The 26281-nt window shown below is 38.8% G+C and overlaps 1 protein-coding gene across 8 annotated transcripts in view; it reads left to right on the forward strand.

The window, feature by feature from the left end:
• The window catches only part of ACACA (acetyl-CoA carboxylase alpha), a 322008-nt gene that overhangs the window by 186068 nt on the left and 109659 nt on the right, over nucleotides 1-26281 (forward strand). For 7 of the 8 annotated variants that reach the window (XM_056128109.1, XM_056128108.1, XM_056128113.1 and 4 more), the window contains 7 exons: nucleotides 4840-4863; nucleotides 7447-7590; nucleotides 8389-8485; nucleotides 9997-10104; nucleotides 16459-16515; nucleotides 16736-16780; nucleotides 24279-24320. In XM_056128109.1, the coding sequence (XP_055984084.1) occupies nucleotides 4840-4863; nucleotides 7447-7590; nucleotides 8389-8485; nucleotides 9997-10104; nucleotides 16459-16515; nucleotides 16736-16780; nucleotides 24279-24320 (517 nt within the window). The remainder of the gene's footprint in view (nucleotides 1-4839; nucleotides 4864-7446; nucleotides 7591-8388; nucleotides 8486-9996; nucleotides 10105-16458; nucleotides 16516-16735; nucleotides 16781-24278; nucleotides 24321-26281) is intronic. The other variant, XM_056128110.1, reaches the window with a different exon arrangement.

Genomic DNA, 26281 nt, shown 5'->3' on the forward strand with positions numbered 1-26281 from the left:
GGAAGATTGGAGAGTCGAGTTTAAAACTCTCAATATATCATTAAGGTAGCCCAAGGTCCCATCCTGTCAAGGAAGACTAGCTGATTCCAGGGGGAAGGAAAAGCAGAATCCAGGGCACCTGTAAATCCCTGTAGTTTTGTGCTGTGGATTTGTAGCTAATTATACAGGAGGCAACAGTAATGTGTTGGAGCTCTGTTGGTGAACTTGTTTCAGAAAGAACAAAATCTTCCAGCAGAGCAAAGGGCCTTTGGAGGGGCTGTGAATGAGTGAAGCCATGATCATTTCATTGTAAACTGAAGCTCTGCAGTGAAATCGGGGCATCTGAACAGCAAGGAGGTGGGGGGGGGGGGGGTGGGAAGATACCAGTAGAAATACATGCTTCAGATTGTTTTACAGCTCATGATTTGGATTCTCCTGCAGAAATATAATCACTCAAGGAGACCACCACTGGTCACAGCCAGTCAAATTGCTCTTTCTCCTATGGTACTGCTGTTACTGACTACTAGTAGGTTACATAGCTGACCTCTCCTGATTCTGCTTTGCTTCCTGATTTCAAAAGATTCACCCTCAGTCACAGACTGACTCTCAGTCACAGCTTGCTGCAACTGTGGCTTGTTTGCATGTATCCTTATGATTTTCATATAGTCTTTTTCTTCCTCAAGTTAGAGGGAGAAGAAGGTAAAAGAATTGAGATCATTTTATATATGATAAAAGATACTGTCCAAGCCAGCTAGGGAAATAAAATTCAGCAGGAAGGACTCACAGGACTTGTGACTGCCAGAGAAGTCAGTGTACCTTAAATAAAGAGGGTTCAGCTAGCAGGCAGCAACTCTGACTTTGCATTCATATTGCAGCAGACTCTCCAGCCATTCTAGCCAGGCAGATCAATAAAATCAGAGGTGACTTAATGCCAAGAATCTCAGAATTCATAGGATTTCTCTTGTCCTCCTTTAAATTTATTCTATATTGATGTGGAATGCTAGCCTCAGGAACTGAGATGATAAAATGCCAAAATTAGAGTCTGGTTTAATGTAGCATATTGAACTATGGTCTTCGAAAGTATCCCCTTTGGTTTTTCTCTTTTCAAATCTGTAAAATGGAGCTAATCTACCGGAAGGGAAATGATTCCTTCAAATGATACTTATCAAAACTTTGTGAATGGAGATTTAGTAGGATAAGTGCTTTGAATAGCCTAAATAGTGTCTTATGAGAAGTGAATTTATGTCCTCTTTCTGTATTTGAAGATGCAGTTGATTGCCTTCTCAAAGATTGCCCAGCTTGACTACCCACTCCCCCCCTCCCCCACACACACCACCTCCCCCATGAGGGAAAGAAAAGATTTTGTCTTATTTTTAACTAAATCATGGAATGTTTGGTCATATATATTTTCTTCCTTGCTTGTTTGTTTTTGTACAAACCATGAACATAGTTTTCTATTGTGTGCAATATGCCATACTGATTATATTCTTAAATTGATCTAATGGTTCCTGAATAGAATAAGAAAACTTATAAACGATGATTATGGACATGGCTAAGTATTTACCTGGTAATAGATTATCTTTCTTTTCCTGCTCACTGATCTGTCCTACAGCCTCACAGATTCTTATTCTACCAAAGAAGATAAACTGCCTCTAAACTTAGCTCTTTCATGATTGATTCCTTTAAAACACTGGAAATGTTGGGAGTTTTTTGTTCTTACCCCATACTGTGTAGATGGTACACAATTCCACTAACAAAGCAGCAGGGGGCTCCCTATGAGAGCTTGAGAATTACTGATGGAAAAGGATTGGCTTTCTGTTGGTGATGTTCATTTCAATTCAGGCCCTTTTCTACTGAAAACTTGGCCCTTATCCACTATGAAGACTCCCCAAAAGGCTTAGCATCTGACTTCAAAAGCAGTGAGACCATGTGATTAGTTTATGAAATTGTGTAAGAGTTGAGGGAGATTCTGCTGGTTTTCTAAATTCTAGAAATGTAGATGGATGAAACCTGAGATTGCTGTGGTCCTAGGGTTCGCTCTTAACTGGGGTTTGCAGTGTGAGACTGTGCAGGTGGATCATTTCTTTCACAGTTCCTTCTATCTTCGAAGGAGGAGTTTCTGATATTTTCAATAGCATCTGCAGTTTTTTTGTTTGCTTAGCTGCCCTCTCCCGCCCCTGCCCCCTCCAGGAAGTATGTATGCTTTTTGTTTGTTGATGAGGGCCAGGTGCATTATAACCAAGGATGTCTTGGAAAATGAAACCCATTCCCCTGAGTGAGAGGCTCAAAGAATCCAATAGCAAGGGTGCAGGATTTTGTGCTTAGGGGTTGCTTTTGCAGTTCAAAGAATTCACTCTGAGATACAGGTTTGATGCAAGGAGTATAGCTACTCACAAATCACATGAGGTATACAGTTTGTGTGCAGTGGTATGTCACAGCGTTTTATTTATATGGCCAGCTCAGTCTATTCTGCTCCTTTCACTGCCGTGGAAAGTGCATCATTTTCTTCCCTCTCTCCTCCTCCCCACATATCATCAGCACCACCCACTATGTTCTGCCTGTTAAGTCTTCTGTGTGCCAGAAAACAATGATTAATCGCAGATAAAAGAATGTTAGAAGGTTAAGATATCAGCCAATCAGCCCCCAACAGTACTTCTAGATTGTGGGTGATAAATAGAACTTTTCCCATTAAACAATGAAAATGCTTGGGGTGGGGGTATTGTTGTTGTTTGTTTGCTTGTTTTTAGTTGAAATGACTGACATCAATTTTCTCCCATCCCCTCCCATTGTTCTTGTTGCTGCAATGACCAAGGTTCAGAAACACTCTTGGTTGTGGTGCTTGCACACTTGGTAGTGGTGCTTATATACTTGGTTGTGGTGCTTGCTGGGAGGTCAAACTCTTGCATTTGTGATGCTTGCACACATACTCCCTGAGGGTTACACTGGCCACAGTGCATAGGCATTTTTCACTGCTCACACACTGTGGCTGCAGCCTGCCACAGCTGGACAGCTCCCTGCAGCCCAGGGGGCCCAGGCAGTGGTACTGCTGGCACTTATTTCCTGCTTCTGCACTAAAAATAATGAAAGAGTTGGTGGAGCCAGGGAGATGGCTCACGTGGTAGAGCACATGCCTAGCATATGCAGAGTCCTGAGTTCCAGCCCCAGCACTGCAGCATGACCCCATATCTTCCCCAGCACAACCAGGTGTGATCCTTGTGGCCTCCAAACACCACTGGTTCTAGCGCTGCCAGATTTACTGTTTGTAAAAAAGAAAAAGTGGCAGTTGTCCAAGGATACTGTAGACTTCCTGGCAAGTTTCCATTCTTACCTTGGTCAGTCTTTCATACTGTTGGCACATTCCAGGATGAGTCAAATGGATGTAAGGTTCATTTGTGAGAGGCCCAGGTTTTTTAAGCTTATTGCAACTGTACATATTTTAAAATTTGTTTCAGGAATTTAGGGTGTATATGTGTTTTTTATATTTATTTTGGGGCCACATATGGTGGGGATTGGGGCTACACCTCACTTGATGCTGGTATGGAGAGAGGGGCCTTATGCAGCAATGCTTGGAGGACCATATGGTTCTAGGGATGGAACCCATGACTTCTGCATGCAAAGTAGGTGCTCCAGCCCACTGGACCATCTCCTTAGCCCTAGAATCACCATGTGACCACACCATGCCCACCACCAAGTTGTCAGTATCCTGTCACCATCATCCACTGGGCCCTTCAGTCCATTCCCACCCCGACCCACCCTCAGTAACCTCAGTTCTGTGATCAGAGCTCAAGGTTAGTTTTCTTTGTCTTGTCTTTCCTTTTTTTTTTTTTCAAAGATCGTTTTTTTGTTTGACTTTATGCACTTTTGTTTCTTTGTATACCACCTATGAGTGAGATCATCAAGTATTTGTCTTTTTCGTTCTGAGTTGGCTTAACCTGACCACCATGTCCTTGTGAGGTGTGTAGCAACTTTTAAAAAGTCATTATCCTAACCTCATTTAATTTAAATAATTATTTTGAACAAAGTATACGTCTAATCATAGTTGTTATTACATTCCTGTTTAAATTTTAGTTCCTTTAGATTTCCAGAGTAGAATGTCTCTCCTCAAGTACCACTGTGAATTCCACAGCCCCCACTCCAGTCTATGGAAGAAAGAACATGGCCCATCCCCGCAACTTTGTTGAGAGATAGAACCAGAGAGATAGTGTTGCTTGCACATGGCCAACCCGGGTTTGATCCCCAGCACCCAATATGGTCTCCCAAGCCTCAGCAGGAGTGATCCTTGAGCATCACTGAGTATGACCCAAAAACAAACAAACAAAAAAACCCAGAAAAAGTCACTGGGAACCTAGATTGCTGAATTTTTTCCTTTGGAGAAGAAAAAAATATACCCTTATCCTTGAAAGGCAGTTGAGGTACAAAAACTTGTGGAAGCAGCTTCTCCGGATCCCCTTACTACATTTTAAGTAAGACAGGAACTGGAAAGAAGATTCTCTAAGCATTTTGTCACAAAATATTTCATGTTGAAGCTTAAGATAAATACCATATCATTGTTTTAATTGATTTTCACAAACCTATTATTATCACTAGTATAAGTTACTGTAATAGAGGTATAAGAAAATAATCTGTGGTGAATGCATTTGACTCTTTCCATCCACAGCTGCTGTGGTGAGGTAGGTCAGGAGGCAGACCTCTTTGGAGGCACTCTGGGGGTGGAAGGGTCCTAAGCACTTAATTATGTCTGTGAAATGCAGGAGCTGCCAAATTGGAGCTCCTCACTACTTGTCTGTGTCTGCTCTGACAGTTCCTTTATTATGACTTTCTCTAACCAATCAGTAACTAACTGTGGTTGTTTAATTACAGAGGGAACATCCCCACGCTAAACAGGTACCGTATGTTTAGTTTCTTTTCCAATTAAAAGCACCTTTCTGGGGGTAGTAACTTTGAGTAGTGAAATCAAGGGGATGGGAAATCCATGATACCTGACAAGCCAATAATTTCTTCTGCTGAGGAGTCCGGAGCTCCCCTTTCCACATGCTAAATTATCCTTTCATTTGGAAAACATGTCATCAGCTGTTCAAAAACAAAAGCAAAAAACAAAAAAACCCTCACCATCTGAGAAACTTCCATATGAAAAAGCTCCTTCCTAGATGCATGTGATAGGGGAGTTTTTCACATGATGTTCAGCTTGGCTGGAAATATCTTTTGCTAAGTTTTTTGTCTAGTTTGGGGCCTTAGAGGAGAAATCTTTAAGATCCCTCCTGTCCTGACAAGTTGTTTATAGTGGTTTTAGTTTCCTTAATTTGCTTCTCCTTACAAAGGGGTGCAAATGTAGAAATAGCTGATTTCATGTTTTGTCAGATTGTTTGCTATTTTTCTAAAGTGATAAAAGTGTTAAAGTGATACGAAAGTCAAGTTTTCTTTTGGGTCTATAATAAGATTGACATGGAAAATGTGTATTTAAATTTTGATGTGCATAGTCCTGTGAAGGGGATTCCTGGCCAATATCACACGAGTGGTACTTTAGTTGAAGTTCCTCCTGCTCTTGAGCCAAGCTTGGTAATTCAGGGCAAGTGTGAGAGGATAGCTGATATTCTGATTGAAATTGAATCCACAAAACACTAAGGCAGTAATAAGTTGGAGTGAGCTCTTCATAGATGATCAATTACATATTGAAATATTTATAGGCTTATGTTTATTTTGCCTCTCTTCCTTTAAATATTAAGTAATCAAAACCGATTAAAGGTTGTAGAGTCCCATTTGGAAGGGAGATGAAGGAGGAAGCTATTGTGTGGTCCTTTTGTCTGTCCTTGGAGAGTGGGCTTGGTTCATTTTTGCCTGTCTTTTAGCTATCCTGACCCATGTACCAAGGGCAGCTGAACAGCAGCTATTTCCCATGGGATTCAGATGAGTGGAAAAAATATTTAACCTCGTGTTTGCCACCAACAGAGCTTGTAAGCTTACTCAGAGGAATTCCCCATAAGAGTTATTTGGAACCAAGATACAATACCTCATGAACTTGCTCCTTTAATAAGTAATATTTGTTGATCTTAAAGAAGAGACTGGGGATAGCATTTCTGAGTCCCTATGACTCTGAATCCTTAGTTTCTGGTGAACACCATGTGTAAGATGCTCTTGATGTGTGTTTCATTTGTTTGCTTCATTCATGGACTCACGATTTCCTCTCCCATTTCTACCCCCGCCCCACCCTCTCCCTCCTCCCAGTAACTATCAAAAGATAAAGTTCCTCTTTCATAGCCATTATTTGCTGAAAGAATAAAAACGTGGAGTGTCAGTCTCTGTAGTCTGTGTGAGCAGCACTTCCATTCTATTCAAAAATTTCCGTTGCTTTTTGTAATTTCAGTTAACAATAGAGTGCAGTATGCATCCAGCTCTCGGCCCTCTCCCCTGCAGCACTGTAGGCACTGCACTTCAGGGAGGTTTTTGAGCCACTCTGCAGTGTTCAGGTGCTTTTGCCTTGCTCTGAACTTGCCTCAGATCAGTATGCTGATAAGAGTCGGACATGTTCTCGAGGCATCCTGTCAGGCAGTTTTGATCAACAGGACATTCAGAAGTACAGTAGTGTTTATGAGACCATACGGGTGAGGTGTATCAGGAATACATAGATTCCTTGTGTTTTTAGATTGAATAAACCAGTTCTCTTCAAGCATCTCCATTTAGCCCCTGGATGTCATGATTACACATACTTTAAAATCCATGCCCTACCCTCCTTAGCTTGCTGGGAACAAAGGTCTTTTGATGGAGATAATGTTTACATTGGTCTATAAGTATTTAAATATAAATAGGAAATTTTGCAATTTGGGGGTAACTATCATAAAGAGAGGGCTGTAGTCCGAATAGTTGTCAGTCTGCTAAAGGAAAAAATAAATACCTCAATAAAATTCCTTTTATAGACTGGTTCCATAGAATAAATGTTTTTATGATAATGATTTACTATACCATTCCAAATGACTTAAGAGTTGTTACACATGCATTTATATGTGAATGCTTTATTTTAGTTGTTAGAGAAAAATGTCTTAAGTACTGCATCGTTAAAAGTTACTTGGCTTACTTTAGTTTTTAAAGAGGGAAAGTTTTAGGGAAGTAGAGAATGCAGGATGGTTTTTAACCCTTTTGTGCTAGTCATATATTAGACATGTTACTCTATCTTTGTATTTAAACTGCCATGAAATTTCCTGACAGTCCTTACATTTGTCTTTAGAGAAATTGGGAGTGTTGAATGTATAATTTTGTGCATAGGAAATTCAAATGAAAGAGTAAATGTGAATCTAGAAAGATAGGCTTTCCTTAACGGGTTAAAATAAAAAGAAAGAAAACCCAAAATCCCAAATCTGTTCTGCAGCCTGTCCCCTCTTATGAGTTTTCTGCTAGCTTCTCTTTCTGTTGTTACTTTCCCAGTCCTTGCTTTCAGCCTCCTTGTCTAATGAACTCAATTGAATTATCGTTTAGAATGTCCTTCTCCTCCAACCTCAACCACTACGGCATGACTCACGTTGCTAGTGTCAGTGACGTGCTGTTGGACAATTCGTTCACTCCCCCATGCCAGCGGATGGGTGGAATGGTCTCTTTCCGGACTTTCGAAGATTTTGTCAGGTAAGACACCATGGGATTAGGTCTGTACAGAAAGAGCCATGAGCATGGCTCAGATTTTGGCCAAATGAATAAAGATCCCCAGAATAGTCATGAACCAGATAAGAAGAGGAAGTTCCTTTGCTTCTTGCTGGATATATACTTAAAGGGGGATGTGTCCTTCTATTTCCACTACTCACTCAGACTTTACAAACCTCTACTTGTTTTATGAGCCAGGTCAGGGGGAAAAAAAAAGAAACAAACAAAACGCATCTTTTCTTAGGAGCTAACAGAAGAAGCTGTCTGCTCTGTGATGAGTGAAATGTCAGGAGAAATTAAACACAACACTAGAGTGAGCCCCACCAGAGACGATACATCTTTTGATTAAATGCATTCAGCATCTATCTCTTGATGTATACTGATGCATTACCCTAGGGGGAGGGGTAATTACATTGGTTTGTCACTGCTCCAGTCCCAGGCTCTTTCTGTTACTTTAAGACCGATGATGACAGCAGTGCTCATATCTTACATGTGGGGGGAAAGAGGCAAAACAAAGAAGCTTTAGATCATTCTTTTATAAAAAAGAAAAATATATATATGGTTTATTAAAGTTTAAACAATCCATCCTCCTAATTTCTGCCACTTGCTGAAATTTTGCATGTCACCTCTAGCCACTGGTGATTCTATTCAGTTGGCTCTTGCACACAGTGTGAGATGAATTATTCTTTTAGAAGGGGCTGGCGATGGCAGCACTAGTTTCCTGCCTCTTAGGTTTTCTGCCACCTGGGTTTTCATGGTGGGTGTTTCACTGGTATTTTTCAGGATCTTTGATGAAGTGATGGGCTGTTTCTGTGACTCTCCACCCCAAAGCCCCACATTCCCCGAGGCAGGTCACACATCTCTGTATGATGAAGACAAGGTATAGTGTCCCCTTTGGGAAGCTGCTTTGCTCTTTTAGACCAGGACTTGTGCTGTTTACTCTCTTTCAGAGTTTGAAAAATGATAGGGAAGTTTTCATCTTTTTACCCTTCTTTTTGTTATTTGGCTTTGATTTCTCAAAGTGTGTTGTTTTTTACCAGTAGAATATAAAGTCTAATCTAAAATATTTTTTAACCTAAAGTAATAATTCTGCTGGTCTATGAACTGAGCTTACCATGGCAGGGAGATGGCAAGGGTGGGGAGTTTGATTTGGGGGTGTAGGGGTGGGTGTCCTGAGAGAATGGTGAAAGGAGGCAGACAGTGGTGGAGGGTGTGGGATTGGAATGTATGCATGAAACCCCGTCATTAACAGTATTGTAAATCATGTAGATGCAAAAGAAAAAGAAATCCTGACTGTGAGGGTTTGGAGAGTTTCTTGGTTACAAAGCATATGAAGTTGCTGGAAGGGTGATATTCCAGGGAATTCCATGCCCCTTCTCCATACCTTACCCTGAGCATTTCTTCCATCTAACTATTCCTGAGTTGTATTCATTATGATACATGAATGATCTAGCATGTAAAATTAAATATTAAAAAAATAAGTCTTACAATCCTTAGTTACATTCATTGAATATTTGATGTTTATTTTTACAGTAGCCACCAGGGCTATACCCAGCAGTACTGCATGGGAGTTCATCTATATGGTGTCAAGGATGGAACTCAGGGCCCAGCATTTGCTAGGCATGTACTCTACCACTTGAACTATTTTCTCAGCCTAAATGTTAGGTATTTATTTGTATGTATTGACTTGGGAGTTACTTCTGAAAATGCTCAAGAGAGCAGGCAGTCCTGAAGATAGAGTCTGAGGCTCCCTCAAGAGACATACTCTCCAGCCTTTAAGCCATCTTCCCAAAGATGAGCTTTGGCTTGTTTTCAATTCTTACTCAGTAATGCCTTGTATATTTCTGTAGGGTTATTATTCTAGTCTTTAAGGAATGGTGGGCTCTGGATAGCAAAACAAAAATGGACATTTTGCTTAAAATTTCCTTACCCATTTTTGTCTTCCAATAAATAGATTGTTCTATTTTTGCCCCAGCATCTTATTTCCCAGTGGTTTGATTCTTCCATTATTCAATAAATATTTAGGAAATACACTATGTGGGAATATATTCAGTTGCCTTCTTTCACTAACTTTTTCTCAGATCATTTGTAGAGAACTAGCGAATGAATTTGTTCCTATTAGTGAAAAAATAAGTACTGGTATTTTAAGTTTATAGGTGGTTTGGAGTCACCTAGATAATATCTTTGCTACATTCTTTAAGTTAGGTGTTTCACTTTGTGTAATCTCTGTTACAGATGTGGGCAATACTGTCACTTTGCTTGTCCCTACTGGTGAGCAGATCCAAATGTCTTCCCAAGCATCTTTAGATATTCTTCCAAGCACTATAGCTTTTGTCTCCCTCTTTATTAGCAACGCCTCTCATTTCTTTAACTTGTATTCTTGGATTGCAGGTCCCCAGGGATGAACCAATTCATATCCTCAATGTGGCTATCAAGACTGACTGTGATATTGAGGATGACAGGCTGGCAGCTATGTTCAGAGAGTTTACCCAGCAAAATGTAAGACCTCAGTTGCATGGAAGCTAGTGATGACCCCTTGGCAGCTGGTTGAATATCATGGTCATCCTTTTCTCAGTTGGTACTTGTAAGGCGTAATATTACTAGTGGCTATTTCTTTTACATACTTATTTTACATCGCCTGTAAAGGGTAAAATTCTATTGCGATTTAATAGTATGTAACGAATGTCTTTGTGTCTAGAAGTTTACTTAAAATGTTTCAAAGAAGGAAAATTGTATTCCGAATTTTTCCAGAACTCTAGTATTAACTTCCAGTCTGTTCCTGAATGTTTTCCTTTGGTGACTTATACTATGCATCTACCTTCAAGCCAAATTTCCTTCAGCTCCCTCTGTCACCCTTTCCCCTCCTTTGAAAATATCAGTTATACTATTTTGGTGTTTTTTTTGGGGGGGGGCATACCTGGCAGTGCTCAAGGGTTACTCCTGGCTCTGCACTCAGGAATTACTCCTGGCAGTGTGTGGGGGACCATATGGGATACAAGGGATTGAACCCCAGATGACTTGCATGCAAGGTAAGAGCCCTTCCCTGCTGTGCTATCTCTCCAGTCCCCATCAGTTAGACTTCTAACCTTTTTTCAGTTTTGTGTCATTTAGATATCTTGTGTTGACATTAGATTTCGTATTTCAATCCTTAATTTCCATTATTTCTTTGTTTCTTCTGATCTTTGCAATATCCTCTCCCAAAACAAAAGCTAAAACAAAACAACACAAAAACCCAAACCCAAAAATGATCCCCAGTTATTTAAAAGTCCTTGATTTCTTTTCCGTTACCTTCCTGTTACTCTTACTCTCTGCCCACTCTCTGTTTATTTTTATTGAGACACTGCACTAGGGTTTTTGTCAGCTACCACTCTTCCTCCTCTCTCTATCCCTCCACATGGGTTCTCAGCACCATAAGATTAAAGGTTCAGAATGTCCCAATGCTGGTGTGTGAGAGACAGTACAGGGTGTAAAGTGCTTGTCTGGCACATTGCAGATCCCAGTTCAGTCCTCACATTGTCTATCCTCTGAGCACAACCGGGAGTAATCTCTGAGCACAGAGTCACGAGTAAGTCCTGAGTACAGTTGGGTATGGTCCAATCAACCCTACTTACCACCTCCCTACTCCCCACCCCCCCACAGACACACAAACACAAACACACTCACACACACACACATCCCTTAGCCATGTTTGTCTCCGGCTCAACAGTGATTTTCTTCCTATGGAATACTGTTTTACTTTATTCTTAGCATCAGCCTTGTAACAAAGGCTAACACTCCAGCTTCTGACAAAGACTTAAATTTGCCTTGTCTCATCTGCTTTGTGAACTTCATTTGTTCTGTTGCTCCCACTCTGAAATATTTTCTTACTTCCTCCTTTCCTCAGTCCCTCGTGCTTATTTTAGGAAGGACCTCAAATTTCACCTCTTCTCTGATTAGCTCTTACTGAAAAGTTATTTTCTTTTTTGAGTCTCTAATCCATCAGCATACATTCATTAAGCAACAGTAAAAAATTGGTTTTGTTTTTATTTTGTGACTGGTAGGGTTCTTTTGCTTGTTTTGTCTGTTTGTGTGGGGGCGAGGTCTGGGCCATACTTGGCAGTGCTCAGGGACTATGCCCAGCTTGGAATTTGAGAATTACTACTGACTGTGCTTGGGTGATCAGGCAGTGCTAGGGATTGAAACTAGGTCTGTCACATGCCAAGTAAGTACTCCAGCCCTTTATGCTAGCAACCTGTCCCCAATAATAACAGGATTTAGAATCTATGAAGAACTTATTCTTCTGATAATGAACAAATAATAAAATAATAATGCATTCATTGATTTATAAAGAATTTTCATATGCTTTTTTGTAACTTTATAATGTTTTACCATATACTTTAAAAAAAAAAAAAACCTTACAGCAATCCCATGGGATTAGAAATCTCATTTGTACATATGAGTCGGAAAAAAAAACGAACCTTACTCAGATTAAGGCTCCTTCCTTCATCATTGGCTGGTAGATGATGGAGCAAAAACTAGAATTTAAGATTTTTTAATTTATTTATTTTTTACTAACACCTGGTAGTGCTCGGGGCTTACTCCTGGCTCTGTGCTCAGGGATCACTCTTAGCAGGCTTCAGGGGACCACTTGGGATGCCAGGGGTTTCACATCACGTAATATGCACAGTAGCACTGTCCTCCTGTTGTTCATAGATTTGCTCAAGCCAGCACCAGTAACATCTCCATTGTGAGACTTGTTGCTACTGTTTTTGGCATATCGAATACACCACTGGTAGCTTGCCAGGCTCTGCCATCAGGCGGGATACTCTTGGTAGCTTGCCGCGCTTTTGGAAAGGGATGGAGGAATTGAACCCGGGTCGGCCGCATACAAGGCAAATGCCCTACCCGCTGTGCTATCACTCCAGCCCATCACATAATATACCTAGGAAAAAACATAAGCTTGTGATTAATGCGATTCAAAGCATTTACTTCTTGAAGGTTTCAAGCACATAAACCAATCATAGTGTTTCAGTGGCCAAAATGAAGAAGAGGAACGAACTTCAGGAGAAACAACAATAGAGGGCATATCTTGGAAGTGTTCTTTAAGAGTTTCCCATCAAGGGGCCAGCAAGATAGTACAGCAAGTAGGATGCTTGCCTTGCATATGGCTAAGCCCATTTCAATCCCTTGCTGCACATATGGTTGCCTGAGCACTTCCAGGAGTGATCACTGAGCCCCACAAATAGGGGTGTAGGGCAACAAAATGGGGGCAAAAGGGAGTTTACCATCTTTCTTGTCCTTGACTGAAGGCACATAAATTTACCTGAGACCAGGGACAAGTGTAACTTTAGTTAAACGTCTGAATATTATGCATGACTGTTGCAGCTGCTTTATGATATAATCTAAAAGTTTTTCCCCAGATTTTGAGATAGCACTTATCCATCTTAAACTTATTTTTACCTGAGCTTTAGGGAGTTTGTTTGTTTGTTTTTGGGTCACACCCAGCGATGCTCAGGGCTTGCTTCTGGTTCTGTGTTCTGGGGTTTCTCCTGTCAGGCTCAGGGAACCATATAGGATGCTAGGGATCCAACCTGGGTCAGCCGTGTGCAAGGCAGGTGCCCTACCTGCTATACTATTGTTCCAGCCCAAATAAAGGGTTTTGCTGTTGTTGTTTTTTAATCATCTAAGTGTTTTTCGCCTTCATATGTTGGTTTAAAGAGGCCATTTCTTTGACTTCACTATTTATAATAATAGTTGGCATCAAGGAGTTACTTTTCATCTTTATTGAGTGAATTGAGACAGCGAAATGCAATGCCTTTGTCTAAACTAAGCAAAAAGGTAAAGGTAGACTATGCCAACATTCCAGGCTTAAAGGAATTATTAACTGTATCAAGTATGTTAGTTATCAAGGGAAACTTGGTGTTCTTGCCTGTGTTTTTATGGGAAAATGTATAAAAAGAAAAGGAAGAAAAGCAATTTTTAAAAAAAGTTGATATGATAACTAGTTTTTTCACTTTGTGATCATGCTTCTAGCAGTTTAGAAAAAGTTTTTTTTTAAAGCACACATTAAACTATCAAATAGGTTGATCCAAATTGTTCAAATAATCTTCTAGTCCCAGCATGTCTTTTTTCTCTCATAGAAATTAGGATCATATATTTGTAAATGACTCTTGTGGAGGAGATTGAAGCAGTCAGTGTAAATGGAGTTTCTCCAGGTGCTGACGCCTAATCGCTGGGTAATAGCTGTGGACTTGCTGTGAGACCCGCATTATTACAATGTAATCAGAATCCTGTTGCTCTGCTGTTATTGTCAGCCACTTGTGGAATTTTAAAAGCAATAACAATTTTGATTTTAAATCATGGCATTATTAAAGTTATTTTCTTTCCTTGCCAGAACATAGCTATTGATGCTTGTCTTTGAAGGACTTCGCTGTAGTGGAATTCTTTGTGGGTATCAGAAGAAATGTTTCTCTACCAGGGCACTGAGAAACCGAGAACCCCCACTCCTACTACAGTTCTTTCTTTCAGCAGCATTTTTTTCTTACTGCACTATCAGTACTTGGTCATTTACACAATTGGGTATGATCTCAGTACAGACCATTTTTAAACTGGTTAAATTAAATTGTATTTTATTTTACTTTGGAGTTTATTACTAAAATGTTTCTTCAGTTAGCTTTTGTTTATACAAGTAGCTAATTTTTTTTAGTTCTAAAATTAATTTGATTTTTTTGTTTGTTTGTTTTTGGCTCACACCCAGTGTGCTCAGGACGTACTACTAACTCTGTGCTCAGGGATCACTCCTGGCGGGGCTCAGGGAACCATATGGGATGCTTGGGATCGAACCCAGGTCGGCCGCGTGCAAGGCAAGTGCCCTACCTGCTGTAATACTGCTCCGGCCCATAAAATTAACTAATTTTAATTAGAAATGGAATAATAGGAGGAAATCACCCAGAAATATGCTCATTCATAGTAAGAAATGAGTTTTGATTTTAAAAATTCACAGGGTGAGGAAAATTATGAATTGGCAGCCTGGGCCAGAGAAAGTGAGTACTGTGGGTAGGGTGCTTGCCTTGCACGTGGCTGACCTGGGATCGGTCCCCAACATTCTCTATGGTTTCTTGAGCCCCACCAGGAGTCATCCCTAAGTGCAGAGCCAGGACTAAGCCCTGAGCAAAACTGGGTGTTGCCCAGTGATTAAAAAAATAAAAAAGAATTGGTAAGATCAGTACATTGCATGCAAACCTATTCTTTGCACACACAAAGCCTGATTTCAATTCCCAGAACTACTTGATTCCCCAGTCACCGCTGGGTGTGATCCCTGAGCACTGAGCTGAGCTGGTAGTAGCTTTCAGCACTACTGGGTATATCTCCCCAAAACAAAAACAAATAACTGGCTTATGAACATAAATTCACAGTATAATGAGCAATAGTGATCAAAGTAATGTCTAGATGTTATTTTGAAAGTCTACGTATTTTTCCTTTTTCTTTTTCAGAGCAGAGGGGGCACTCAGAGGCCACTAGAACTGTATCCAGTGGTGTTGGGGGTCCTATTCTCAACTGAGGATTGAACCCAGGAGGGCCTTGCATATGCAAGGCATGTATGTGCTCTGCCCTTTGAGCCATATCCCTGCCCCTGCTCCTTTATTTTCTCAGGTCACTCAGCTAATTGGTAGAATTGGTTTTCTCTTTGTTGCCATATCCCCCATTTTGTTGGGAACCTTTAACAACATGTCTTTTACTTTTTAATCAGTTTTTATCTCTCATGTGAGATTGGATAGCAGTACAGCATAGAGGAAGGCTTCGACCCAGAGACCCAAGATTCATATAAGGGGCTGTCCTGAGGTGGTGTTCTCTGTTAGCTTCTAATAATTTGCTCGTCTGTGCTAAGTGAAGATAAGAATAATCATTAAACTTTAAGTCTGTTAAAGTTTGGAGTTTAAAAAAGAAATTTTTTGGCACAACCCCAAGTTGTGCTCAGGGATCACTCTCGCAGGGCTTGTAGGGAACCCTATGAGCTGCCAGGGATCGAACTTGGGTCTGCTATGTGCAAGGCAAACGCCCTATCTGCTGTACTATCTCCCCAGCCCCTGTTCAACATGGTTGTTGTTTTAAAAGTATTAAACACAAAAGTATTCTCCTGTAAACTAGAAGAGAAATGATTTCGAAGAAGTGATAGATTAGATTCTAGGAATGCTAAATCTGAGGTAGGTTGAATCTAAATCTCGAAGTGTTTCTTGAAGTGGTCAAAACCACCCCATGAGGGTAGTGAAAAGATCAGGGGCTGGGTGTACCCTCTGGTAAAAGTGGTTGTGGGGATTTCTGTTTAGTTGCTTAAAGAAGTAAATTTCCAGGAGGGGGAGACTTCACTTAGTGTGATTTCTTTTTCTGAAAAAGGGAACAATGGGATGACAGTTATTTTGGGAACCTGTGATCCAAACAATAGGTTAAGACCTAAATTTTCTGTTTTATAGAAATTTTATCTTTTCACTCTTTCTTATTTCAATTAGCTTCTGTTACATTATTCATCTTTGCATTTCGAATACATAGCCACTGGTTTGATTTCTATAAGCAGAAGTTGTTTTTAGTCCACCTTGATCAGAATCAATCCTTAGGAAATTTGGATGACTGCATTTGATCCATTGTCTCCACAGACCTCTTACAGTTTTGTACAGGTCAATATAAAGTCTGTTCGATAAAACTATCCCTGGAGTCAGGTTGAAATTTTTTTTGTTTTTAAGTTTGAAGGTAGCCATGATACATATAATTAAAGAGGGTGCTTAGACAAATCAGAACCTTATAAAAACTGAATGGAATAAAATTTGGAATGAATGGAGATCTCACTTTTTTCCCCTGTTGATCTTGTTTTGTTCCTAGAAAGCTACTCTGGTTGAGCATGGAATACGGCGCCTTACTTTCTTGGTTGCACAAAAGGTATCTCATGTGAATTTTCTGTCTCTAATATTTCTTACACTTACACTAGAATTTTTAAAATTAAAAATGAGATTCTAAGCATATACTTGTAGAATTTATGCCAAGAAACAGTTGTTTTTCTTTAGTTTAAAAAATTTTGCTCATCACTTTTACTTAGTTTGTTCTTAATTACTAATTGCCAGCTTCTACTGTTTTTTATTTTTTTTCTTTTGTTTGAAAGGATTTCAGAAAACAAGTCAACTATGAGGTGGATCAGAGATTTCATGTAAGTAAAAGAATCATAATAGAAGATTATTTACTGTTCTATTTGTTTGCCACTGATTATTTAAACATAGAATACATGTGAGTTATTTAAAAAGGCTGTACTGACATTTGGTCCTTCTTCTTTTAGCAAATATGATGAATAATCCATTCTTTATCAAGTATTCAAGCTAAAGGCCGTTCTTTTTTTCACCCTGTAATGAATTCTCAGTATATTTCTGAAAAATAGTTAAGAATAAGGATATGAATTTACCCAAATGAATAAGGTATAAGCAGGAGCTAAATAGTAATTTCTTCTAGTGCACACACAATGAATCAATAATCAAGATCTGCCAGTTGCTCTTTGGATATCGGCTTTTACCAAAGATAGAATCAGGTTCTATTATTGAGAATTCTCAGTTCTGAAAAACAGTCATTTATTATTTAAAGTTCCTGAACAAAGCCCAAATTGGTGTTTTTGTTAATACTAGGAGCAGGAAGTAAAGTTAAGTATTGAGTTGCTTGTTCTCCCTTTTACCTTAATATTTATTAGATAAAATAATTTTATTAAAAAGAGAATAGCCTGGCATCTGAACTGCTGTATACCCAGATGATCAGACCTAGTATAATGACAAAATCCAATTTGCAATAAAGAAGTCATTCTCTAAATTGACTAATTGTAGTACAAATGTTTCTTTGAAGAATAATGTTAATGTAACTAAAGATTCTAGGTGATATTAGGAAGTCTCAATTTTCCGAGTAAGATTGTATTTTGTTTTAGCAATTGAGATAATTATGTTAGTTTTCAATCCCTGTTTATTTGCAGTAATGGAGGTAACATTTGGGAAGCTGGAAAGGACTTCCTAAATTCAAGGACCTATGTGTGATTGTTTTTATTGTCCTTTTCTTTATTAAGTCTCTTGTACTTGACACTTTGTTTCTCTTCTCACAATGTACTTTTTTGGTTTAGTCTATAGAGAAGTCCGATGACCTATCCTGCAAGTTAAAGAGCTAAGATTTTCCAAAACGCTTTAGGAAATGTTGACCACGCACCTCCCTAGTGTTATTGATGTCATGAAATCAAGCCAAGTGCTGATACATATAAATCAATAACTTTAGATAGGAAACTGGAGGCGGTAGAGAAGTGTGAGGAGCTTAGAGAGAACCCTAGGGCTTTAGGAAGAAAAATCAGAAGCTTACAGAATAAAATTGATACATTGGGATAGAATTTGAGAACCCACAAATTCTATTGCTGGTAGATGCTTATCAGAGCTGAGGTTAAGTATGCCAGAGCCAGACTCTGGATTTAGGAAGAGTATTGGGCTAGGTCTTTAAGTATTAAGGTGATTTTCTGGTTTTTTTTTTTTCATTTGCTATGAAAAAAAAAATCACATTATCTGGGGGAATAATATTGAATTTGTAAAGTTGTTTTTCTTTTCCCTGATGGTTCATATGGAGTCTTCATTTCCACCACACACTGACTAGTTCTTGGTAACAAACATTCCATAATATACCCATCCACTAAAAAAGAAAAAAAAAATGTGGCGCCACATCTTACAGTTCTCAGAGGCTGTTCCCTACTTTGTTTCTTTTTTTTTTTTTCTTTTCCTTCTTAGTTTTTAGGTCATATTCAGCAATGCTAAGCCCTGTTGGCTCTGCATTTAGGGATCACTCCTGGCAGTGCTCACGGGGCTATGTGAGCTGCTGGGGCTCGAACCCAGGTTGGCCACATGCAAGGCCAGTGCCCTACCCACTATACTATTGGCTCCTGCCCTTTCCAACTTTGTGCTCAGAAGTGACCCATGGCTGTTATCAGGGGGACCATTTGTGGTCCAAAGGATCAAATCAGGGGTCAGCTTCATGCAAGACATGTGCCTTAACTAACCCTTCTAGCCCAACACGTTTTTTTTCTTTTGCCTCAACATTTTTTTAAATGTCAAAGAATTTAATATTTTTTTGTTTCTTTGCTTTAAGTTTCTGTTTTGGGCCATACCTCTAGGTCCTTGGGTACCACTCCCAGCTCTGGGGACCATATAGTGCTCAGGATTGAACCTGGGCCTGCTGCATGCAGATCATTCATTGCATGGGCTCAGTCCATTGAATTAACTCTCCAGCTCCAAAGCAGTAAATTCTTACTAGCTTTTTTGTGAGTTATATTTTGTATTTGTCATACATGTACCAAAACTCCTTTATGTCATGTCCTAGAACTTATCTAAACTTCAAACTTTCTTTTTCCTCTTTGCTCTTCTAGTATTTTTGGAATGTGGTTGAATTAGGAAGTAGGAACTTGAGTCTGGTGCCTTAGACCACTTGGCCATCCTGACACACTGGAGCGATAGCACAGCAGTAGGGCATTTGTCTTGCGCCAAGCCGGGTTTGATTCCTCTGCCCCTCTTGGAGAGCCCGGCAAGCTACAGAGAGTATCTCGCCCATGCAGCAAAGCCTGGCAAGCTACCTGTGATGTATTCAATATGCCAAACACAGTAACAACAAGTCTCACAATGGAGATGTTACTGGGCCTGCTCAATCAAGCAAATTGATGAACAACGGGAAGACAGTGTTTGTTTTTGTTTGGTTGAATTAGGACATGTATAAGTAAAACCCAGTGACTCTTTACCAGGAATCGCTATCCAGATCTTATTTATAGTGCTGTCAAATGAGAAATCCATTATTGTCATTTTTATGTCCTGCATATAGGAATGGTTGTATTAGGATGGTCAGTGTGTCAAGGTCTTAGTTGTGGTTTGAATTTGATCTGAAGAATTGGATGATAAAGAAGTTGGGTGTTTTCATGGTAGCCCCCTTAGAAATTATTTGTGGGGGCTTGCTCTTCAAGCCTGTTTTCTCCCTTGAACCTGTATTTCACTTGCTTGTCTCTGGATCTCTTTGCTTCTTTAACTCTGGAGAAGCCTGGATTCTCTCTGAACACTAATTCTCTCTTTCTCTCCCCTTGCATCTTTTTAAGTAACTGTCTGTAAAAACTATCTTGTTTCACCAAAAAGAAGAAGAAATTTATAGGGCCAGAGAGCAAAGTGTGTAGGGCACTTGCCTTGCATGCAGCCGACCCAGGTTTGATTCCTGGTGTCCCATATAATCCCATGAACACCACCAGGAATGATCCCTGATCACAGAGCCAGAAGTAAGCCCTGAGTGTAACCAGGTATGGCCCAAAACAACAACAGCAACAACAACAACAAAACTTGTGGTTACTCTGGGGTCTCGGGCAGCTATTACTGAGCTCTAGACAGGATCTATAACAGCTAGGTAGCTTTGACCGGAATTGTACAAATCTGGGACTCACTATCATTGTGCTGCTATAATTCCTCTCCTGGGGGTACCCTGAAACTCATGGATGCTTAGCCTCTGTCATGTCATCTGATGTGTGATTGCCCCATAGTTAGTGTAGTGTGAAAAAGAGGAAGCTTTCTGGGAGTGTTAGAAATGAATCCCTTGATCTCTCTGGCTACTTGGTAATCTACTGTGATGTATGCAGCCTCCCCTGTTCTACACTGTGAAATCCCGATATTATTGAATAGAAGAGAGAATGAGCACATGAGGGGCCAAGGAGAAGAGGAAGGTTACCAAGTCTAGTTCAAGAGCAGCAAAGGCTGGTATGGAATGAAGCAACTGTGCTGTTATACAGCCAGCTGTCAGCTCTCAGGCTCTTAAAACCAGAGCAAGAAGAATGAAGGCTCAAGGGAGTAAAGGTTCATAGAATGCATTGTCTATTATTAGGTGTTTATTCCTATGCTAGTGAAGCCTATAAACATATCTAAAACTTTGTTTAATCATCACGGTCCTCCAGAGAGCTGGCCCTTGGACTCCATGGAGATTGCACGTGTGTGTGTGTGTGTGTGTGTGTGTGTGTGTGTGTGTGTGTGTAAATACATGTAAATAAATTTTAGTCTCAACAAGCAAAAATCTGCGTTTCTTCATGCCTACAGATTGCAGTTCTTTGGCTTATTTTATTGGTGTGTGTGGGCCACACCAGCTGTGCTTAGGGCATGCCCTTGGCTCTTAGCTCGGGGATGACTCGTGGTGGTGTTTGGATCCTGGGTATTAACCCGGGTCAGCCCTGTTCAAGGCAAGCACCTGACCTCTTCAATCCTAGTTCTCTGGTTTTATGTAGTACTACCTCTTCAATCCTAATTCTCTGGTTTTATGTAGTACTAAGTCTGTTCATTCCACTCACATTTTAGATACCAAAAAAGGACAGTAGAAGGGACTGTTCAGTTGATTATAAATACTACCTTTTTTATGCTTTTCATATTTCTCAGCAAAACTTAGTGAAAGCTATTTACAAAAGGATTTATTTTAGTGTTTTTTTGCCCTTTGCCATCTCGCAAAAGCATTATGTCCAAAAACTGTGATAAAATTCTAAATCAGTTGCATTTGTTAAGTTTTCTTTTACTTCTTATTTATAAGATTTCATGACATTAAAGAAATTTTACTCTAGCTAGAAATCACTTAAGAGGTAGCTTTAATTTTACTGGATTTATGTCTCCTGCTTTAAAATGAAATGTTTGGGGTTATTTGAACCTGAAGGAGGATCCAGTTATCAAAAGCAGTTATCATGATTACTAGTTCATTTCTCTAAAAAAATATATTGATATGTCAATTTTATCTTGAAGTGGTGGATTTATCCCCCCACCTCAATTTAGTGGATCAATTATTAGTTTTTCAGAACGTTTGGTTTGAGTTTTTGTTTTAATTACAGTCTATATAATTAGTTCTCAGCATGTTGAGGTAAAAGAGAATTGCACCAGCAAGCTTCCAATTTCTTCATCTCATTAGGTTTTTAACACGATTATTAGTATCATAATCAGCTATGATGTTTTCTGTTGCAGGTTTTCACATTCTCTGATTTGCAGGGTGTCTTGATTGGCTAATTTAGGCAAATTATTTTGATTGTCTTGATGATGGTTGGCTGATTAGAACACAGCAGGGGTATAATCTCTTCCTGAGAAATGTTACATTCTTTTGTTTTTTGGTACCAAGACGCTAAGAGGGTTTTTCTTTGTGTACATTCAATTATGATATTTGCCCATAACACTAGTAGAATGCCTGGGAAGCAATTACATTAGAGATGGAGTAAGCATGAATACTGTTAGTGGAATAACTGACAGTGTGAAGATGAGAGAAGATGAAAAATTTACTGAAATTATAGGCTGGCTTGTGGATTTCTGTGTGTTTTGTGTGTTTCATGTGATTTTTGAATATCAAAAATGATTTACCATAAATCTTTAGACTTAAGCATCTTCCCAAAACATACTCATTCATCTTGCTGTTCCATTGCATGGTTTTTGCTGTTATTCTGAGTAGTTCATGTTTAAATCAAAGATAGTAGTGTCGTGTCAAAGATTTACCCAGAAGTTTTTAGAAGTTTACTTGCATTATCTTATAAGCTAGTCTTAATAACAGTGGTTTTTCTGATTGGTTGTCTTTGCTCACCTCTACCAAGAATTGCTCTTTCGTTATTTGTAGTAAAAGTAATTCCACTAAAATAGTTTGCTTTTTATGTCTTTCAGTTACTACAAATTTTCTTAATTGCTTTAGTGGTAAAGAAAGCATTTTGAGATTATTATTGTTTTTAAAGGAAAATTATTTTGATCTTAAAGTTTTACATATTTGAATAAGTGGTATACTAAACAACTATTTTAATTAACTAATTAATTGTTATGGCAGAATAGAAGAGTGTTATTTTAAGGATTCTAATAACTGCGCTCCTTGACTTTTCTTTCAGAAAATTTCGTGGATTTTATTACCCTTCTTTTTCTGACTTGTATTGCTTTTAGCTAATGCTCTGAAAGCCATACCTCTTGTGAATATAACCAAAGCTAGATGATAGAAAACCACAAGCATGAAATCTACTGATAACACAGTTCAATACCTTTTTGTCCTAACCTTGAAGTCATCCCCATGTTCTTCACTATCATTTGGGGGAATTAGAGAATTGTTTGGGACAAAAATCATCACCAGTAAAAGATCAATGCTTCAAAGAGCTTTTTAAAGATCCTATCCTGGGCAAGGGGTTTTCCAGGCTTGATACACAAGCTTCTAAAAGCATGTTAAATATAACTTTACAGTTAATGTCAAGGAAAATGTAATAAAGATTTACTAACTGCTCAAGCTTTAGTTACAATGAGAGTGACATGCAGTACCTACCTGTGGAAGTATTCAAGAAATTGTCAGTAAATTTAGTTTAAGTATTGATTTCACTTTATATGTTACTGTTGTAGTTTTAAGCTTCTGGGTTTTTTGGGTTTTTTTTTTTCATTTTCTTTTTTGGTCTCAGGGAAGTACTCGAAGGATTTTGACTTTAAGTTAAAAAAAATAATGTCTTGAGAACTATAGTGGTGGAGATGAAAGGGCATAGGCTCTGCATTAGACTAGTAGTACACAGTCTTACTCTGTGATCCTGAGCATGGCACTTGGACAATGCTTTCTCAGCTGTGAAATGGAGACATAATACCTACCTCAAGGGGTGGTAGAGAACAATACTTGGGATAACACATGAGAGCACCTGCCATCTAGAAGGGTTTCATTTCCTCTTTCCTAAAGCTCATTTGGGGTGGGGATGGGGGGAGGGTTAAATAACGACCCTTCTTGGTTTCTCTGCCTTATACCAATAAGTGATTATATTGCAGTCCTAATGAAGAAGAGGCCTAATGAAACCTCCTATAGAGGCACTGGTAATGACTTGATTCCAGCTCTGCAAGTAGAGCTTCCCATCCGAGAAACAGGGGTATTTGATGTTAATAAGTTAAATTTCAGAAACTAATGGACTCTGCTAATTGAATTCATCTTTGTTAATTAATAGGGTTCTAGTAAATTGGTTGCTTTCTTGTGTAATGCCATGCAAAAGAGCAGTAAGACCTAATAATTACAAGTTCACTGCATTTGCCCCATTCTTTGCTATATATATATATATATATTATATATATATATATATACACACACGTGTGTGTGTGTGTGTAAATATATAATGGTAGTGACCAAAGTAATATTATGTTTATTTCTTTGGAAACTTTATTGTTTTAACCCTTAATTTATTGACTTAAGAGTCAATTTTGAAAGAACATGGACTAAGGGTTCTGTATTTTCTAGCTAGTTTACATTTTAAGAATTTAAGGAGAAACTTGGGAAATCAGTCCAACGACTACTATTGTAATGGCTGCAGCATAAGGGAGTATAGGTTTGATTTGCCAGGTATAGGTTTGATTTGCCAGATGTCAAAAAAGTTTTTTTTAACTTGAGAGATGACAAACACTAATTTTCTTTTTTCCCTATGAAGGGTTAGCTATTGAAGTTAGGGTAATAATGTGATGATTTCTCAAATTGAAGTGGGGTCAAAGTGATGTTTACCCAGAGGATCATTCTTATTCCCTGGGCAAAGCTTAGGTGAAGAACATGTTTTCTAGGAAACTGTCTTCTAGATGCTTGACTGCTTCTGCACTATGCGTTTATCCCCAAAGAGTCATATCTATGAAAGACTGACACATTTTTCGTCTTCTTTAATGCAGAGAGAATTCCCTAAATTTTTCACATTCCGAGCAAGAGATAAGGTAAGGACATATTTTCTCTTTAGTTTTAGATCTTTTTTTTTTTTTTTCCTTGAAAGCCGAAGGGTGGCTTATCTTTGCCATTTGTTCTTCTTACCATTCTCCTTCCTCTAATTGAATCTGGGCTTTCCTTTGCATTGTATGTATCTTAGACTCCCTTGAAGGGTTTGCGTTAGGAAACAGTCAACTATATTGACTTACCCAGTGAAAGTGATAACTTTGAAGAACATACCTATACTTTAAGGCAATACTAATGATGTAATTCTGAAAGACTGCTATAAGTGTATATTTATAGCATTTATTTTTAAAAATAAATGCATTTAAAAAATTAAAAAGAAAATATGAAAAATAGAAAAATAAAATAAAAAGCATTTAAAAAATGTGCATTTATTTTTTCAGTTTAAAATACAAAAATTCAAACCCTGTTGGCATCTTTTTGGATCTCATTTATTCAATTGATTTAGTTTAATTTCAGCAAGACATACAGTAAATACAGTAAATTAACTAATACAACTTTTAAAAAATATTTATAATTAATTGTAGATAATATCTGGTCTTTTTTTTTCCTTTAAATAAAATTACATGTTTATTTGTCAAGTATTTACTATATGTTTTGTACTCTTCCTGAATTGATGAGTACGTACCAGTAAGCATTTTAGACTCATTGGTAAATCTAAAGCATGAATGTATGAAGCAGATATTAATATAAAATCTGTAATACAAAGTCTGTCAAAAATATAATTAACAAATTTAAATGCTACCAGAATTCTGAGGGAGTTGATGCCCACCCTCCTCTTCTTTCCATTTGATGTTTTGTTGTTGTAGTGTCCACAAACACACTGTGGTGTTTACATAATTAGTTGTGTTGGCCAGGATTGTACATCATGTGCTTGCCAAAAGTTGCACTCTTTTTGTTGTGTGTTTACACATGTACAAACCGTAGGGTTGTGCTCTTTAAATATATTCTGATTATCATACTTCTGGGATCAATGAGTGCCTACACAACTTTTAGTGGTGTTCATTAGGGATCACATCTTTTTAGTTTTTCTGCTCACATTTACCTGACTAAAGTGTGAATGAAATCATTTGCAGCACCAGAGATCACATACAACAGAGCTTTCAGAATCATCTGCTGCCTCCAGGAACTAAACTCTCAATCTTATGCTTGCAAAGCAGGCATTTTTTTTTTTTAATTTTTATTAGTGAAACACCATGAGGTACAGTTGTAGACTTACAAATTTTTGTGCTTGGGTTTCAGTTATACAATGATCAAACACCCATCCCTTCACCAGTGCCCATTCTCCACCACCACGGATCCCAGTATCCCTCCGAACCCCTATCACCCCCATCCCACCCTGCCTCTGTGGCAGGGCATTCCCTTTTGTTCTCTCTCTCCTTTTGGGTGCTGTGGTTTGCAAAAGGGGCATTGAGTGGCAATCATGTTCGGTCTGTAGTCTACTCTCAGCACGCATCTCCCATCCTGGAAGGATCCTCCCAACACCCTTTATTTGGTGGTCCCTTCTCTATCTTAGCTGCCTTTTCCCTTAGCGTGTGCAGCTGGCTTCCAAGCCATGGAGTATATCTCCTGATACTTATCCCAGCTATTCTTGGGTCTCCTATTTTGCTACTTTATGTTCCCCAGATGAAGGCAATCTTTCTATGTCTGTCCCTCTCTTTCTGACTCATTTCGCTTAGCATGATACTTTCCATGTAGTACCACTTGTATATAAGTTTCATGACTTCATCATTTCTAATAGCTACATAGTACTCCATTGTGTAGATGTATCAAAGTTTCTTTAACCAGTCATTTGTTCTCAGGCACTCAGGTTTTTTCCAGATTCTAGCTATTGTAAACAGTGTTGCAATGAACACAGAAGTGCAGATGTCACTTCGACTATACACAAAGCAGGCATTTTAAGTCAGTAAGCTATTCCTGGCAAGCCCCTTTGAATTTAATGAAGAGC

The sequence above is a fragment of the Sorex fumeus genome, unplaced genomic scaffold (genome assembly GCF_029834395.1).
Source record: "Sorex fumeus unplaced genomic scaffold, SorFum_2.1 ptg000063l, whole genome shotgun sequence".
Lineage (NCBI taxonomy): Eukaryota > Metazoa > Chordata > Mammalia > Eulipotyphla > Soricidae > Sorex > Sorex fumeus.